Source organism: Ahaetulla prasina, chromosome 7 (genome assembly GCF_028640845.1).
Source record: "Ahaetulla prasina isolate Xishuangbanna chromosome 7, ASM2864084v1, whole genome shotgun sequence".
NCBI lineage: Eukaryota > Metazoa > Chordata > Lepidosauria > Squamata > Colubridae > Ahaetulla > Ahaetulla prasina.
In genome coordinates this window covers 92,671,422-92,690,350 of record NC_080545.1, presented here as the reverse complement: position 1 = coordinate 92,690,350, position 18,929 = coordinate 92,671,422, and the positions used below count along the sequence as shown (strand labels likewise).

At 44.1% G+C, this 18,929-nt stretch overlaps 1 protein-coding gene across 1 annotated transcript; it reads left to right on the top strand.

The window, feature by feature from the left end:
- Positions 1–3,258: 3,258 nt before the first annotated feature.
- SPX (spexin hormone) lies at positions 3,259–18,929 on the top strand. The gene is made up of 7 exons (XM_058191693.1): positions 3,259–3,291; positions 10,156–10,236; positions 11,514–11,612; positions 12,812–12,869; positions 14,522–14,584; positions 15,484–15,570; positions 18,712–18,929. Exons 1-7 carry the CDS (start codon positions 3,259–3,261, stop codon positions 18,771–18,773), a joined length of 483 nt encoding a protein of 160 aa, XP_058047676.1. The 3' UTR covers positions 18,774–18,929.

The window sequence follows — 18,929 nt, the reverse complement described above, 5'->3', positions numbered from 1 at the left end:
ACTAGGGGATCAGCCATATTGAATTTAATTCTCACTAAAAGGAGAAAGCAGACACAAATGATGGCTCAACCTAACCCCAAAATTTCTGTTGTTAAGCAAGGCAGTTAAATGCGCTTTGCCCGATTTTACAACCTTTTGCTACAGTTGTTAAGCGAATCACTGCGGTTGTTAAGCAAATCTGGCTCCCTGCCCCATTGACTTTGCTTGTCAGAAGCCAGCTGGGAAGGTTACAAATGGGGATCACGTGACCTGGGACAGTGCAATGGTCATAAATATGAACCAGTTGCCAAGCAGCCGAATTCTGATCACGTGACCACGGGGATGCTGCAACAGTACCAAAACGTCATAAGTCACTTTTTTCAGTGCCACTAAATGAACAGTTGTAAATTGAGGACTGTCTGGATGTCAACACAGAAGGCACATATATTTACCACCAGGGATCAGGATGTGACTCGTGTTATTTTACCAGGATCTGTCAGATGTACATAGCCAGATCTTTTCTGTAGGGTACCAACCGACTATTAGAAATTAAGCTCGTGGACCATTGCGCTTTAGATCAGGAGTCTCCAACCTTGGCAACTTGAAGACTTGTGGACTTCAACTCCCAGAATTCCTCAGCCAGCTTTGCTGGCTGAGGGATTCTGAGAGTTGAAGTCCACAAGTCTTCAAGTTGCCAAGATTGGAGACCCCTGCTTTAGATGATTAAATACAGCGGATTACTTTTAGGGGATCCTGAGCACTTTTAGCAGATCCTACTGCTCAGTGACTTTGCATGATGAGCCCTATATTAAATGTTATATTCAGTTCGCTTTCCTTAAATTCTCAGTCTAGAGAAATACAGATATTACAAGCTAGCTGGGGGGGGGGGGAAATATAGATATTACATGCTAGCTCTCTGCTTTAGATTTCAGAGCTCATCCTCCGCATCTGTCGTTTTGGGGGCTTTTACGAATCAAATTGCTTCCCAGTAATTCGCTAGCTCTAGCTTCACCGGTTTGGTCAGGTAGGTGGCGAAGGCTCCCCCCAATAGGGATCCATCAACCTGTTCAAACCTGATAGGGTGGGCCTGTCTTTTTGCCCTAATCCCCAGTTTCAGGATTGTGGTTAGGTTAACCAAGCATCTAGTGCGGGGGTAGTCAACCTTTTTATACCTACCGCCCACTTTTGTATCTCTGTTAGTAGTAAAATTTTCTAACCACCACCAGTTCCACAGTAATGGTGATTTATAAAATGCATCGGCGTCTGCGCATGCCTCTCGCACATTGTGGATTGGGTTTGAGGGGGGTGCCGGCTACCAGCTCTGCTTGTCTGTTACAGCTGGGTGGTGTGGGGGGAGATGCGCAAGCTATTCTGGGATGAGGCTCTTATGTTTGCAGTTGCACTATAGCGCCATTTAGTTTCACTTACATAACGTGAACTAAACGTAGGCGCGGGCGATACAAATAGTATATTTTCAGAAATTTAAATTGTCACAGGCAATTTTATGAAAACCTAATGAAAATGTTTTTAAATAATGCTATGAAATTTTTTTTAAAAGTCAATTAAATTAAAAAAAAGGAAAGTGCTTCAGTATCGGACAAAACCCCTACCGCCCACTATGAAAGCTGGAATGCCCACTAGTGGGCGGTAGGGACCAGGTTGACTACCACTGATCTAGTGCAACCTGAGTCTGTTAGGGCTTGAAAAGTCTCCTGGGTTCCTGTTTTTGGGGCTATGAGGCGTATTGGGAAGACGAAGGGGTGGATCGGTTCACTCACCATTGGGTCGTTTTCGCCTTGCTGTCATAGGGATCCGGCGGTTGGTCATCATTGGCTGGAATCCTGCCCCCTTCGACTGGGTGGGGAGGGACCTCTATGGTCTGGAGGGCTTTTCAGGATGTGTCGGCAGAACGCCTGGGGCCTCGTTCTAGTCGTGCCTTGGTGGTGGCTCTGGCTCTGGTAGAAGCACAAAGATACTTCTATCTTTGTTAAGTTCATTGATTAAAATATTTAAAAAACCAAACAAAATAAGCTAAATCGGGAATATCAGAATGCAGGACTGTTTGTTTGCAACACTCTCCATGGTTTATGGATTCACACGAAACATTTGACCCAAACAGAGGTGGAATTCAGCCGGTTCAGACCGGTTTGGATGAATCAATAGTAGTGACCTGCACTGGGGCCCCCACCCACCCAGATGCAATCCTATATTGCTGGGTTTTGTGACGTTGCACGCATGCACGGATGGCGTACGCTCACTTTTCCGGTGCTGGGCGAACCAGTTGTTACAGTATGTGAAACTCACCTCTGGCCCCAAAGCAATTAACGTGACAAGTTAGCTCGATGTAAGAACCAGAAATCAGAAACAACTTCACCCCAAAAGTTATCTTATCTCCGTTGGGTATTATGACAAGGCCTGTCAAGTTGATGGATGCTGCCCTTTCCATCAGAACAAAGTGTGTACAATAATTGACTTTAACAAAGAGCCCCCCCCCCCGCTGTTTGGTGATATTCTCTTCCCAATGCTGATTTCAGAATCATTGATTAAATGACAAAGCTGAGTTCTTGTCCATATTAAAGAGTGATGGGAAATGATCTGTATCTGACTAATGTTTTTTGACAGCACTTATCTAAAAGGAACAGGAAGGAAACTTCGTCTTAGTCATATGTAGAGTCCATCAACTAAAATCAATTAGGACCGTGCTAGGCATGATTTAATATAAGCACGATTAGGCATGGAGCCAGGCAGTGGTGGGATTCAAATAATTTAACAACCGGTTCTCTGCTCTAATATCCAGCTGGGTAGGCGTGGCCAGGGGTGTGACAAGTAGCACATGGCCTCCTGCACCCTCCTGGGAGCTAAAACGGGCCACAAGGGGGCAATCTGCCCCTCCGCCCCCCATTTTGGGCCTAGTAGGCCTCTTTTCAGCCTCCTGGGAGCAAAAATGGGGCACGGAGTGGGGGTGGGGCTCCTGGAAGGGGCGGAGCAGGGCCAACCAACAGTTTAACAACTGGTTCTCCCGAACCGGCTCGTACCAGCTGAATCTCATCACTGGAGACAGCCCATTATTAATTGCTTCTTGACACATTAAATGATCAGGAACTTGCATAAAGTCCTTCCTTCCCTTCAGCCCAAGATGCAGACGTACAGCTGCAACTTCCCCATTCTTTATTATTATAACATTTAGAAACTGCCTTATCTCACTGAGGTTATCTTCCTCTTGAGGGTGCCAAAATAATTCCATCGCTTCTGCAAATTTCAAGAATTGAAATTCGATGCATGTCGCCCAGCGTGAAGATATACCAAGTTGGGGTTTGTGTTTTGGAGGCTTGTAAAGTACACCCCCCCCCAAAAGAGCTCAAAGTTTTGGGGTTCACAAATAAAGGTAAATGTATGCGTCCTGGGATAATGTTTCAGGATCCAATCTGAGTTGGTAACCAGGATCAAAGGTTTATTCTTCCAAGCTTTTGGGCTCGTGCTGGAGCCCATCATTCCAGAATTTATCTCTCTCCAATATATTCTACGGATTATATTTACATGTGTTGGAAGAAATATCCATCTGGTTCAGTTCCAAGCTGGGACCTATACTGGAAACATAAAGGCTGATTGGAAAGATGGTTTAATGATGAAGCAACAACAAACAAACAACAACAGAGTTGGAAGGGACCTTGGAGGCCTTCTAGTCCAACCCCATGCCCAGGCAGGAAACCCTACACCATCTCAGGCAGATGGTTATCCAATATCCAAGCAGAACCACATGGGTTCTGGACAGCTGTCCACATGGAGTTGAGAGTGAGGGTGGGGTGTTATACCTTCTCTTGGGCTTTGCACTTGAGCTTCATGTTCTTGTGCAAGTACATGTATTATATTGGCTGTTGTCAGACTCCTGTTGTGACCCAGGCCCAAGTAGGTAGTATTAGACGCAATCAGTTCAAAAACAAACAGACTTTATTAGAACAGCTGAGAATTAACTCATTCTCAGCATAGTCCAAACTAAATCAAAACAAATTCTTCATAACACAATTCTTCAGTCTTATCACCAACCTTGGTCTAATTAGGCAAACTGCCAAAGGCTTTTCTTGGCAAAAGTTCAAAAGCAGAAGACGCTGACAAGAAATAAATGCAACAAGAGAAGGAGCAAGTCTATCAATGTTGTTTTCCGACAAAGAGCCCAAACGCCATTGCTGGTCTTTTAAGCCTTATGGGAGGGGCCAATCATCTCTTGGCCCTACTCCCGAGTCATCCTCTTTGCTTTAGCTGCTCTTGCCTTCTGGCAGCTCTGTGCATGCGTGCACTAGGAACAGGCTCCTCCTGTTCCTCTGCCTCACTACTGTCAGCCTCTGGAACCTCTGGAATCCGCACATCACTCCCAGATGGCCTTGGCCCCATCTCTGCCTCCGGTGTAGAGCCGTCATCCAGGCCTTCCCCAGCCTCCAGGACTGGCCGATGTTCTTCCTCAGCCTCATCACTGTCCGACTCTGCTGCCAGCTCCGCAGGGTCCACAACTCCCATGGAGCCATGTAGGGGTCATGTTTGTCTGAGCTAAGTTTGGTTGAAGTTTGGACTGCTGGTGCAATAAAAGGGCATTCGGCAATTCCTATTGTGGCTGAGGGTTAATCCTACCTTTGTTCAAATCTCGCTGCAGGGAATTTTTGCCTATGAATAGAGCTACCTTTCCCTTTATCTCTTAAGTGCTGACATTTACTGAGGGCTATTAAGGAAGGTTGGGGCTTTCCAAGAGCATGTTTCTTCATTTCTCATCTAGGCAAATATAATATTGGCCCTGATGGAGAGGGTGCGTAACTTAGGCATTCTCCTGGATGGACGGTTGTCTTTTGAAGACCATTTGACGACTGTCTCCAGGAGGGCTTTTCATCAGGTTCGCCTGATCCGCCAGTTGCGCCCCTTTCTTGACCGGGATGCCTTATGCACGGTCACTCATGCTCTTGTGACCTCTCGCTTGGACTACTGCAATGTTCTCTACATGGGGCTCCCCTTGAAGAGCACCCAGAGACTCCAGTTAGTCCAGAATGCAGCTGCGCGGGTGATAGAGGGAGCCGCTCGTGGCTCCCATGTAACACCACTCCTGCGCAAACTGCACTGGCTGCCTGTGGTCTATCGGGTGCACTTCAAGGTATTGGTTACCACCTTTAAAGCGCTCCATGGCTTAGGACCGGGTTATTTACGGGACCGCCTGCTGCTCCTGTTTGCCTCCCACCGACCCGTGCGCTCTCACAGAGAGGGACTCCTCAGGGTGCCGTCGGCCAAGCAATGCCGGCTGGCGACCCCCAGGGGAAGGGCCTTCTCTGTGGGGGCTCCTACCCCCTGGAACGATCTTCCCCCGGGACTTCGTCAACTTCCTGACCTTCGGACCTTTCGCCGCGAGCTGAAGACGTACCTATTTCTTCGAGCAGGACTGACATAGGATTTTAGAATTTTATATGTTATTATTGGGGTTTTAAATTTTAACTGGGTTTTATTGTTTTATATGTATTTTAAATTGGCCATATTTAATAGGTTTTTTAATTACTATTTTATTGTATTTATTATTGTGGTTTTATTTGGCTGTGAACCGCCCTGAGTCCTTCGGGAGAAGGGCGGTATAAAAATTTAAATAAATAAATAAATAAATAAATATTCTGCCTTTTTAATATTTCTCAAAATATTTCACTCTTCTAGGAAAGGGGTGGGGGCTAACTTTCTACACATGGTTCCTGTCTGTACCTTTTAGTTGTTAATTAGGGTGTTGATGGCTGGCTATTAAGACGTTCTTTGGTTCACTTTAATATCATAGCTGAGAATTAGAGAGAATGTCTCTTGTATTGTCGTCCCTCTACCATGAAAATATTCTTGAGAACATTCTGGTTGGTGGCAACCAAAACTTCTTGCCTTCCTGTCTTCTGCTATGGGTCAACTTATTTTCAAAAGAACCTGAAGGCAACATAAGAAACAATGGATGGAAACTAATCAAGGAGAGAAGTAACCTGGAATTAAAGAGAAACTTCCTAACAGTGAAGGCAATTAACCAGTGGAACAGTTTGCCTTCAGGTGTTGTAGGCGCTTCATCACTGGAGATTTTTAAGAAAAGATTGAACAACCACCTATCTGAAATGGTATACTGCCCGAACCGGTAGCGTTTTACCCCTGGTATTAGGTCTTTGTTGGATCGCACTCCTACAACATTACAGTAGTGGCCAAAATCGTGGAAACCTTTTGGGAAATGTGTATTTTTGAGGTTTGATGGCTAATAACACCACTTATTTTTTGGGAGTTTCAGGATAAACCTATTCCACTGCTGGATATTCCCAGACCTTAACCCCATTGAAAATCTATGGAGCCGACTAAAGAAACTTCTTAGTTAGAAGCGACCCAGCAATAAAACCCAGTTAATGGAAGCCATCATTCAATCTTGGTTTCACATTAGGACAGCTACAGAACTAAAAGATTTGATTCACTCCATGGGAAGACGTTGTAAGGCCGTAATTCATGCTAAAGGTTACCCAACTAAGGATTAACTGACGTGATCATTTTTGCATATCTCATTTTTTTCTATGGTGATCATTTTTGTACATCTCATTTTTTCTACGTGTTTCACTTTTCTTCTTTATGCTGTAACTGCTATTCTAATAGCAAATCCTTCATAAAAGTTATTGCATTACATTCTTGATTAAATTATCTTTCCATTTATGTATAATTTTATGGTACTCCCCAAAAAAGTAGTGTTATTAGCTAGTTTTAGAAAATGCACTTTTCCCTAAAGGCTTCCACAATTTTGGCCGCTGCTGCAGAGCAATATCGTCACTGCTATTAATGAATGATGATGCGTTTATTTCAAGATGGAAATGTATATGTCAGAATCCCGGATGGCTTTTCCTTGAAGACAGCTCCCTCCCTCTCTTCCAGGAGATGTTCAGCTACACCTTGACAAGAAATCCATCCAGAGTGCTTCATTTTTGTTTCCAATGGGGAGGGTGTTTCTACTCGGAAGGCTTAAATAGAGTTTCCAGCCTAAAAAAACCCCTCATCACATTACATCCTATCTATCAGAAACTCTCTGCTCCCAAAGATCGGGATCCTCAGGACAGCAGAAAATGAAGGTATGTAGGAATAATGGTTATTTCTTCATGATTCCTAGATGATCAAGTACGTATTAACTTGTGGAACCTCAGATTTCTCCCCTCGTGGCTTTTAGGTATCAGGGTCACTGAAATCCGGAGAACCCAAGTAACAGCCTAACGAGATATTTGCGAAATCCAACATAGAAAATACGATTCAGAATTCTGCAACAGTTACCTTTATATTTTAAATATTGTTGCCTATATCTTGGTCAAAGACCAATCAAATCTGGATTTTAACTCTCTTATCTCTATCTGAATGTGTACATTTTTAAGAAGGATGAAAGCTATGAAAGTCAAGATGAAGGGCATAACTTGGTGAAAATTATGGTGTGAAGTATTGTGCTTAAATATCTACTTCATCTAGAATTAATCATTGTCTGGATTAGCCATATGGCTAAAAGAGCAAAAGTTGCTGTCAGTTCATTTCAGCTTCTATCATCTATATCTATCTATCTATCTATCTATCTATCTATCTATCTATCTATCTATCTATCTATCTATCTATCTATCTATCTATCTATCTATCTACCTACCTACTTACCTACCTAACTAAAAAGTAAAGGTTCCCCTTACACATATGTGCTAATCGTTCCCAACTCTAGGGGGCGCTGCTCATCTCCGCTTCAAAGCCAAAGAGCCAGCGCTGTCCGAAGACGTCTCCATGGTCATGTGGCCGGCATGACTTGATGCCAAAGGCACACAGAACGCTGTTACCTTCCCACCAAAGATGGTCCCTATTTTTCTACTTGCATTTTTTACCTGCTTTCAAATTGCTAGGTTGGCAGAAGCTGGGACAAGTAACGGGAGCTCACCCCATCACGCGGCACTAGGGATTCGAACCACTGAACTGCCGACCTTTCGATCAACAAACTCAGCATCTTAGCCACTGAGCCATTGCGTCCCTATCTACCTATCTCTATCTATCTATCTATCTATCTATCTATCTATCTATCTATCTATCTATCTATCTATCTATCTTAAACTTTGTACTCTTTAAAGTTTCCCCTCAGTAGAAAATCTAGGTGTTACTTTTGATTCAGTATTTATTCCATGAGAGCCCAGTTATAACTATATGATGTGTGTAGGGGTGTGTGTATGTGTACAGGTAGTCCTTGATTTATGACCAAAAAAGAGCCCAAACTTTCTATTGCTAATCAAGACAATTATTAAGTGAATTTTGCCTCAGTTGTTAAGTTAGCAACATGGTTGTTGTGTGAATCTGGCTTCCCCATTGACTTTGCTTATCAGAAGGTCGCAAAAGGTGACTTGATCCCGGGACTTTGAAACCGTCATAAATATGAGTCAGTTGCCAAGCGGCTGAATTTTTATCACAGATGTTGCAACGGTCGTAAGTGTGAAAAATGGTCATAAGCCACTTTTTCCAGTGCCATTGTAACTTCAAATGGTCACTAAACAAATGTTTGCAAGTCAAGGACTACCTGTATTCGGAAACAGTTACATAAATAAAATGAGCAGCAGCGTTCCTTAAACCCTGCATAAGGAGGTAATATTAGGAAGAAATGTAAGCCTATTCCTCCCTGACTCATTGGGATATAACCAGAGGTGGTATTCAGCTGGTTCAGACTGGTTCAGGCGAACTGGTAGCTCCGACGATCAGTTGGCCCCACCCACTCGCCCCTGCTCTATCCTGTCCTTTATTTCCTGCTTTGTAGCTCATCTCAGTTGTATGTCAGTTTTGGAAGGCAACTTTATTTTTGCTTCTTAACTGCCACATATTTTAGCTGGGGAAATTGGGAGGGGGTTGTTGTTGGAGCGATAGAAAGTTAGTCATAACAAGTTAGTTCCGTATTCAAGGACTTTTGCCTGCGTCTGATGTAGACTGCCTGAAGACTGTATCCAATTGAGTGTGAAGAGTTGATTCGACAATGTGATGAACTTGTGGGTGTGGGGCAGGGCTGTGAACTGTCAACTGGGTGTGGAAAACCTGGAAGCTTTCAGTTTCGGGTTTTCCCAGCTGTGCCAACATGACATCTCTAATAAATGTAAATGACATCTCTAATCACATGAAGTGTTAATACCACTTTATAATGCCTTGGTAAGGCCACACTTGGAATATTGCATTCAGTTTTGGTCGCCACGATGTAAAAAAGATGTGGAGTCTCTAGAAAGAGTGCAGAGAAGAGCAACAAAGATGATTAGGGGACTGGAGGCTAAAACGTATGAAGAACAGTTGCAGGAACTCGGTATGCCTAGTTTAATGAAAAGAAGGACTAGGGGAGACATGATAGCAGTGTTCCAATATCTCAGGGGTTGCCGCAAAGAAGAGGAAGTCAAACTATTCTACAAAGCACCTGAGGGAAGAGCAAGAAGAATTGGTTTAAACTAATCAAGGAGAGAAGCAACCTAGAACTAAGGATAAATTTCCTGACAGTTAGAACAATTAATCAGTGGAACGACTTGCCTGCAGAAGTTGTAAATGCTCCAACACTGGAAATTGTTAAAAAAATGTTGGATAGCCATTTGTCTGAAATGGTGTAGGGTTTCCTGCCTGGGCAGGGAGTTGGATTAGAAGACCTCCAAGGTCCCTTCCAACTCTGATATTATTATTATTATAAATTGGAACTTTGAGGAACCTCAAGCCTCAGAGCTTTATTTCATTGGGGGTGTTCCTTGGAACCCTGACATCGTGTGGCACAGCTGATTCTCCCCCTCCTTGCTGTTCTACTTACCATTGCTGATTTGGAAGGTAAGCGCCCATGCATGCACGAAGCACGCCTTCGCCAAACCGGTTGTTTAACCACCAGCATTCCACTGTTGGATATTACAAGCAGAGGACAAAAAACCCAATCAGACTTGCCAAAAATATTTAGCTCTAGTCTTCTATCTAGTGTAGGAAAGCTCCTTCCTTATCTGGACAATCTTGAAAGCATGAGTAAGACTCTCCTCAGGCCCATAAAGTCTTTATTGAGGAGATAGATACAGCTCATAGGAGCAAAGCAGACACCATAAAATGCATTACGGATGTTGAAAAGCTAAACACTTGTTTTAATGCTCAATGACGGGGAGCTCAAAACGACGTTTTCTTGGTTGTTTTTAGCGACTGCACAGGTGGACAAATGGCCCTTTGGCCCTCTACCTTTTGGCATCGTTCATCACTTTTTCCTGGGGTGTTCCTCAGGTAAGGAGAAACTTGTGTCTGTTATTTGTTCACCTGTTTGTAAACTCTTAAGTTTAGGCGACATGTTCGGCCGGCTTAGCAGAACATAAATGATGTTTAGAGAACAATGAAATGATGCCCTAACATTACGTCCAAGTTCAAATAGGGCCTCTGGTGGCTCAACAGACTAATGCAGTCTGTTATTAACAGCAGCTGCTTGCAATTATTGCAGGTTCAAGTCCCACCAGGCCCAAGGTTGACTCAGCCTTCCATCCTTTATAAGGTAGGTAAAATGAGGACCCAGATTGTTGGGGGCAATAAGTTGACTTTGTATATAATATACAAATGGATGAAGACTATTGCTTGACGTAGTGTAAGCCGTCCTGAATCTTCGAAGAAGGGTGGGATATAAATGCAAAAAAACCCAAAAAACCCCATTGGCTGGACTCCCCAATATACTGGATTTAAACTAAAGACAAAATTTCCCTCTAGTCAAATCCAACTGCACAGGGGTGGTATTCACTTACTTTCCCTATCGCTTTGCAAATGCGCGCGTGCATGCGCCCTGTCCACACATGCGCCCAGCCTTCCGCGCATGCGCTTTGGTGGCATGCACGCCTTCTGCGCATGCACCCAGCCTCAAAAATATGCCTAAAAGGAATGGCATAGAGCCCGGGTGGGCGGGTGGACGGGCCCACATGTGATTTCCGCTACCGGTTCGGATGAACCGATCCTAACCGGCTGAATTCCATCTCTGCAACTGCAGGTAAATTCATGAATATTGGTAACCAAACGGAAGTAGTTTGTCATTATCTTCTTCCAGGGAGTTTTATTTATTTATTTCCTAGACCAGTCTACAATTCTGATATTCCCTGGAAGTCTTCCTTTCAAACAGTAACCAGGCCTTACCTTATTTATTTATTTATTTATTTATTTATTTATTTATTTATTTATTTATTTATTTATTTATTAATTATGCCACCCATTTCCCCTCTAAGGTGACTCTGGGTGTCTGAGCTCCAATTCACCCCATTTCGGAGCCTAATTTGAGGAACCCATTTTTTTAAAAAAAACCAAAACCATCTATTTGCAAATTCCTCAGTAATGTGAGGAGAAAATAGGCAGCTCTTTGGTCCACAATGAAGTTGTTATCTAAAAACAAGGAAGTTATTATCAAGTTCCCACCTTAATGAGCGGTATGATTTAAGGCGAAATCCGGTTGCTGAAATTTGTGTAACATTATCCCGTAGCCTTTTAATAAATCTTGTTAAAGAAAATGCAGGCAATCTTGTTTTCAGCTTCCAAGTCCGCCACCAAGCCTTGACAATATTCAGGTGTATGTTCTGTTCCTGTGTCAGACCACTTCTAAAATTTGTTCGGTAAGCAGCAAACGTCAGGTCTGCATCCTCTTGTCACAAAATTATTTTTTGACAGAAGATAGGAGAGAGGAGGAGGGAGAGGGACAGAGAGGGTGAGAGAGAGAGGGAGAGAGGGAGAGAGAGGGAGAGGAAGAAAGAGAGAAGGAGTGGGGGAAAGAGGGAGAGAGATGAAGAGGAAGAAAGGGAGAGGCAGGGAGGCAGGGGTGAAATCCAGCAGGTTCTGGAGGACTGGTAACAGAAATTTTGAGCAGCTTGGAGAAAACAGTAGTGGAAATTTTGAGTAGTTCGGAGAACCGGCAAATACCACCTCTGGCTGGCCCCAGAGTGAATAAGGATTTTGTTGTATCCTTCCCCTGGAATGGGGTGGGAATGCAGATTTTGCAGTATTCTTCCCCTGCCACGGCCACCAAGCCACACCACACCACGCCCACCAAGCCATGTCCACAGAACCGGTAGTAAAAAAATTTGAATTTCACCACTGGAAGAGAGAAAGTGGGAGAGAGAGGGAGAGAGAGGGAGAGGAAGGAAGGGAGAGAGAGGGAAAGAGAGGGAGAGGAAAAAAGGGAGAGGGAGGGAGAGGGGGAAAGAGAGGGAGAGGAAGAAAGGGAGAGAGAGGGAGAGAGGGAAAGCAGGAGAGAGTGGGAGGGAGAGGGAGAGTAAGGAAGGGAGAGGGGGAAAGATGGAAAGAGAAGGAGAGGAAGAAAGGGAGGGAGGAAAGAGAGGGAGAGAGGAGAGAGAGGAGAGGAAGAAAGGGAGAGAGAGGGAGAGAGGGAAAGCAGGAGAGGGAGGGAGGGAGAGGGAGAGTAAGGAAGGGAGAGGGGGAAAGATGGAAAGAGAAGGAGAGGAAGAAAGGGAGAGGGAGGGAAAGAGGGGGAGAGAGGGAGAGGAAGAAAGGAGAGGGAGGAAAGAGAGAGAGAGAGAGGAGAGAGGAAAGCAGGAGAGGGAGGAGGGAGGAAGGGAGAGGGGGAGAGAGGGAGAGAGAGGGAGAGGAAGAAAGGGAGAGAGAGGGAGAGAGGGGGAAACACACAGAGAGAGGGAGAGAGAGAGAGAGGGAGGGAAGGAGGGAGGGAGGGAGGGAGGGAGGCAGGAAGACAGAGGAAAGACCATCAGGAAGGCTAGGGAAACTAAAACTTGAAGCTCAATTTGTTTACTATCAACGGTTTGTTGGTTATGTTCATCATCTGGCTGTGTTTTTTTCCCTCATTTTCATCCAAAAGGCTCACTTCCAGAGAAGAAACTGGACTCCTCAGGCCATGCTGTATTTGAAGGGTGCCCGTAAGTCCCAGTGGCAATTTATCTCTAGAAAAAGAAGCCAGAAAGTGGGGTTTCCTTGCATTTTCTACCACAGTCAAATGTTGGCAGTACGAAAAGTCTGTTTTGCAATGGCTACACTCATCCCAGGTTACAAAGCACAGTGGCTGGGCTCATAAAGTACAGATAATCCTCGGCCTACAATGTTTCATTTAGTGACCGTTCAAAGTTACAATGGCATTGAAAAAACTGACCTATGAGACTGTTTTTCCAGGCTTATGACCATTGCCGCATCCACATAATCAGGGGATCAAACGTCGTACACTTGGCAGCTGATTCATATTTAAAATCGTTTGTGATGTCCCAGGGTCATGGAATCAACTTTTCTGACAAGCAAAGTCAAGTTAAGTGAAGCCAGATTCACTTAACAATCACGTTGCTACCTTAAGAACTGCAGTGATTCGCTGAGCAACCATGTCAAGAAAGGATGTAAAATTCACTTAGCAACAGAAAATTATGGGCTCAATTGTGGTTGTTAAGTGGAGGAATCCCTGTACCAATCCATTATTTACTTCAGACTTGGCAACTTGAAGACTTGCGGACTTCAACTCCCAGGAGTTGAAGTCCACAAATCTTTTTTTAAAAAGTTTTTTATTTTAAAGACATTAAAACACAAGACAAACATACATTTATATACATATCACTGTTTCTTATCACCTATTCAAAGCGGTCCTTTCTTACTATTTATACATATTTTAATTCTATCTTATTCTACTTTTATGTTATCTATCTTCCTTTATTTCATCTACATTTTACCCTGCTGTTCAATTTTCTTATCTTTCCTATTTTCCAACCATTCATACCATCTACACCGGACCTTATAATATTCTGTATCTTCTTTTTCTTTGATTTCTTTTGTGACTTTATCCATCTCTGCACATTCTAGGATTTTCTTAATTAAATCTTCTTCTGTTGGTGGGTTCTCCTTTTTCCAATTTTGTGCGTAAACTATACGTGCTGCTGTTAATATGTGTAGTATTAAGTATTGTATATCATTTGTATAGTTTTCTGTTGGGATCCCTAATAATGTTTTGGCTCTCCCTTTATTGATTCCTGTATTATCTCTTCTAACCATTTTGGCCCAGAATTGTTTTGGCCCAGAATTGTTTTGCCACCGGACAGGTCCACCAGAGATGATAGTATGTTCCATAGTTACTCTTACATTTCCAACACTTTGGTGAGTTACTAAGGAACATCTTTGCTATTCTAGCTGGCAGAAGATGCCATCTGTGAAACATTTTCATCTGGTTTTTGTGGAAGTCCACAAATCTTAAAGTTGCCAAGGTTGGAGACCAGTGGTTGGCATCTACTGGTTCGCCCCGGTTCGGGCGTACCGGTAGTGGCAGTGGTGGGAGGCTCTGCCCATCCGCCTAGACGTCATCACAGGCGCAGAAGGGCAGTGCGTATGCTCCCAGTTCCGAACCAATAGCAAAGGTAAGAGGAATTCATTACTGTTGGAGACCCCTGATTTAATTTATACCTTAAGAATCATTCCAATAAATTGAAGTCCGCGTCAGATTGTCCTCTAACGTAGGAAATTGTTCTAGCCGTTGAAGCTTATTCTACTTCATTGAAGGGATTCAGATAAGTGACCTTCCCATTTTGTTGCATTTCAGAAGGCCGTCGGTTTGTCTCAGAGGAGAGCCAGCAAAAGGCTTTGTATGACCGGCTGATGCAAGGTAAGAGGGCTTGTGAATGGGGAATGACCCCTTTATCAAAAGGTAGACTTGCTATTCCCCAGTGTTAGGATTCAAAGAATAAAAATGAAATGATTTAAACATTAAAACATTAGAGAGGTAGTCCTTGGGTTATTTATTTATTTTATTTATTTATTTATTTAAATTTTTATACCGCCCTTCTCCCGAAGGACTCAGGGCGGTGTACAGCCAAAGATAAAAACAGCAAGTATACAAAGTTAAAATATCAATTTAAAATACCTATTCCATAATGGCCGAATTAAAACCGTCAAATTGACCTAACCTAAAATACCCCATATAAAATTACAAAGGATTAAAACCTTAAAATTTAGAATTTAAAAATCAGTCCAATCCCGCTTGAATAAATAAATGAGTTTTTAATTCTCGGCGAAAGGTCATTTATGATCATAAATGAGCCCAAATTGCTATTGATAAGCAAGACAGTTGTGAATTGCCCCATTTTACAAACTTTCTTGCTACAGTTATTAACCGAGTCACTGCAGCTGGTAAGTTATTGATGTGATTTATAAGCAAATCTGGCTTCCCCCTTGACTTTGGTTGTCGTAAAGGTCCTAAAACATTCAAAACTTGAAAAAAAGCACCTTTGAGACAAATTCCCTAGTGTTTTTGGGGCATGGCTTGGTCCTAGGTTGGTCACAGTGTCTCAGTTGAAACAATGGTTGAATGTGTCCGTATCCAGTTGTGGGTGCTCCAATACTGGAGGTTTTTTCAAGAAGAGATTGGACAACCATTTGTCTGAAATGGTATAAGGGTTTCCTGCCTCAGCAGGGGGTTGGACTAGAAGACCTCCAAGGTCCCTTCCAACTCGGTTATTCTGTTTTTCATTTATTCCTATGTAGTGATTTTTTTTTTCTTTGCAGATCCCAGCAGTCAAAATGTGAATCCTTTAACCCTTTCTGAAGACGTACTGTTGCTTCTTTCCTCCCTGCCGAAGATGCAAAATGAAGGTGAAAGTTTCAAAAGTTCCTGTAAATGCAACAAAGGGTGGCTTCATTTTAGTAATAATAAATATAGGTCTTTTGTTTAATTACTACGATCATTTGAATTTTAATACTTTTAAGTCATGGAATTAACAGAATAAAAGAGTTGGAAGGGACCTTAGAGATCTTCTAGTATCAAACTGGATTTCTTCGAGGGCCAGTTCCAGTGGTGAGTTGCTACTGGTTCACCCCGGTTCGGGTGAACCGGTAGTAGCGGCGGCGGGAGGCTCCGCCCACCTGCCCGGGCATCATCAAATACGCTCTGCGCAAGTGCAGAAGCTTCGAACCGATAGCAAAAGTAAGTGAAACTCACCACTGGCCAGATCAGCATTGTAGTTCTCCTCCGCGGGCTGGCTGGGAGGGATGGAGGATGGATGCCTCTTGCAGCACCCTGCTGGTCAAAACAGGGCATTCAGATCCATGGGGTGCTTAGATCTGGCTCACAGGGCTGCCCTGGAAACAGCAAAGGACCAACCCACGGTGCCTCTTCCAAGCAAAAATGGAGCAGCCCAGAGGTGGGTTTCAGCAGGTTCTGACCAGTTCTGGAGAACCGGTAGCAGAAATTTTGAGTAGTTCGGAGAACCGGTAGTAAAAATTCTGATTGGCCCTGCCCCCATCTATTCTCTGCCTCCCGAGTCCCAGCTGATCGGGAGGAAATGGGGATTTTGCAGTAACCTTCCCCCGGAGTGGGGTGGGAATGGAGAATTTACAGTATCCTTCCCCTGCCATGCCCACCAAGCCATGCCACGCCCACCAAGCCATGCCACGCCCACCAAGCCATGCCACGCCCACCAAGCCATGCCACGCCCACCAAGCCACACCCACAGAACCCGCAGTAGAAAAATTTGAAACCCACCACTCGAGCAGCCCTCCCGAGCAGCCCTCCCGAGCTCCATTTTCGCTGGCAGATGGTTGTAGGACGCCATCATAGCCGAAAACGGAGATTGGGAACCCACGGAGGAGAAATACAATGTTGAATCGGCCCTCGAAGAAATCCAGTTTGACAACGCTGCCTTATACTATTCCAGTCATATGTTTGTCCAATCTCTTTTTCAAAACCTTCAGTGATGGAGCACCCACAACTTTTGGAGGCAAGCCACACCATTGATTTTTGTTCTCACTGTCTGGAAATTTTTCCTTAATTTTAGGTTGGATGTCACTGTAACGATCTTCCACCTGATATTCCATACCTAGTCCTCTCAACTGTTCGTCATATGATTTAGCCTCCAGACGAGGGGTGAAATGTAAAATTTGTTACTACCAGTTCTGTGGGCGTGGCTTGGTGGTGGCGGTGGGTAATGTGACTGGGTGGGCGTGGCCAACCTTTTTTTAAAAAAAAACGTTTAAAAGCATTTTTTTCTACAATCTTTTTGGCTGAAGAGGTTGTAAAAAATGCTTTTAAAAGCCTCTGATGTTCAGGCAACTCAGCTGGGATCACCAGAGGAGCCTTTTAAAAGCTGAGTTGCCTGATCGCCAGAACCCTTTAAAAGCTTTTTTTTTTTTAACAGCCTCTTCAGCTGAAGAGGCTGTAAAAAAAATTGCTTTTAAAAGAATCAGGCAACTTAGCTGGGATCGCCAGAACCCTTTAAAAGCATTTTTCCTACAGCCTCTTTGGCCGAAGAAAAAATGCTTTTAAAAGTAAAAAAACCCAAAAAACTCTGATGGTCACACAGCTCAGCTGGGCATGGGCGGGGGGGGGGGCAGGGATTTTTGCTTCCGGTTCTCCGAACCACCCGCTGCCATCGCTACCAGATTGGACGATCTGGTCCGAACCGGGAGCATTTCACCCCTGCTCTATACCCCTTATCTTCTTTTTCACTCTTCTCTGTGCTCTTTCTAGCCGGTTGTTACGAAAGTTGCACACGATTTTATACTCTTCTGCACCACAATTGTTAATTAAACCACTGCAGTCATTAAGTGAATCATGTGCTATGGTAACTTTGGAACATTCATTAAATGAATGGTTGTAAGTGTCACGGTTCCAAATAACACCCCCAATGAAAGAAAACTTCGACGCTTGAGTTTCCTCAAAGTTAGAGTTAGAGATGTCATATTGGCATATCTAGGAAAAACCAAATCTGAAAGTTCCTGGGTTTTCCCCACCCAAAGGAAAGTTCAAGTCCCTGCCCAACACCCACATGTCCATCACATGGTCAAATAAAAGCACCATCCCAACTGGAGATGCCTCCCAGTTCCAGCCGTCTAGGTGCAAGGCAAGATGTCCTTGACTCCAGAGGTGAGATTCAAAAAGTTTAGCAACTGGTTCTCTACCAGGTTGCTGGGTGGGCGTGGCCATGGTAGGTGTGGTCTACTCAGCCTCCTGCACCATGGGGGTGGGGGAAAAGCGTTTTTGTCCTCCCCAGGCTCCGAAGGATTTCCTTGAGCCTCTGGGAGGGCAAAAACAGCCTCCCCCAGGCTCTGGAGGCCAGAAATGGGCCCGTTTCCGGACTTCTGGGAGGCCTGTTTTTTACCCTCCCCAGACTCCGGAGGCTTTCATTGAGCCTCCTGGAGAGCGAAAACGGCTTCCCCTGGGCTCCAGAGGCCCTCCGGAGGCTGGAAATGGGCCTGTTTCTAGACTTTCGGAACTTCTGGGAGGCCTGTTTTTCACCCTCCTAGAGCCTCTGCGCGGGCTCTGCACTTACCTGGCATCCAAAATGGTCCTGGGAGGGGCAGAGTGGGATGGGCGGGGCCACCCAGTCCTTGGAACTACCGGTTCGGGGAACCAATGTAAAGTTAGCATCCGGTTCGCCCGACCCGGTCCAAACCGGTTGAATCCCACTCCTGGTTGACTCTCTGAGAAAGGAATGTTATTATGACTATATATCATCCTGGCTCTATACAATCCCCCCTCCCAGTTTCCCACAGTAGTAAATGTGGCAAACCTGAAGATCCAACGAAAAAGATGGCTTCCAGGCCTGACAGTAAGTTGTGGATTGCCTGTACAAGCTCTCTTTGAGGGCTTGGGGAAAAAAATGCAAGATTTAAATCTGTTTCATAAATGAAGTCACAGGCAGATAATGTTGATGATGGGGGAAGAGGTCCTTTGTGTGCAACCCATCTTGGATTTGTGAGGGTGCTCCTCATAATCACTCTTTCTGTTTGCTTTAGAAAATGAAGAAAAAGCTCCAGAGAGAACCGGATATTTTGCTGATGGTCTATTAAATTGGTGAACGATTTTCAACCTTAAATGAGAATGTGGGGTGAATTTAAAAGGAAAATGTATTCTGTACAAGACCATTTTTTTTCCATTCATCATCTCAACTTCCTTCTCTAAAATACCTGAGTTGGTCGCTGATCAATATCTTCTCGATGTCAATCATTGTCAA

Excerpts from the sequence above, each read along its gene's own strand:
- SPX (XM_058191693.1), top strand. The coding sequence starts at position 3,259 with ATGTCGCCCAGCGTGAAGATATACCAAGTTGGG. Across the intron at positions 11,613-12,811 it reads CGGTAAGCAGCAAACGTCAG|GCTCACTTCCAGAGAAGAAA; the intron begins GTCTGCATCCTC and ends TTCATCCAAAAG. Across the intron at positions 12,870-14,521 it reads GCTGTATTTGAAGGGTGCCC|AAGGCCGTCGGTTTGTCTCA; the intron begins GTAAGTCCCAGT and ends GTTGCATTTCAG.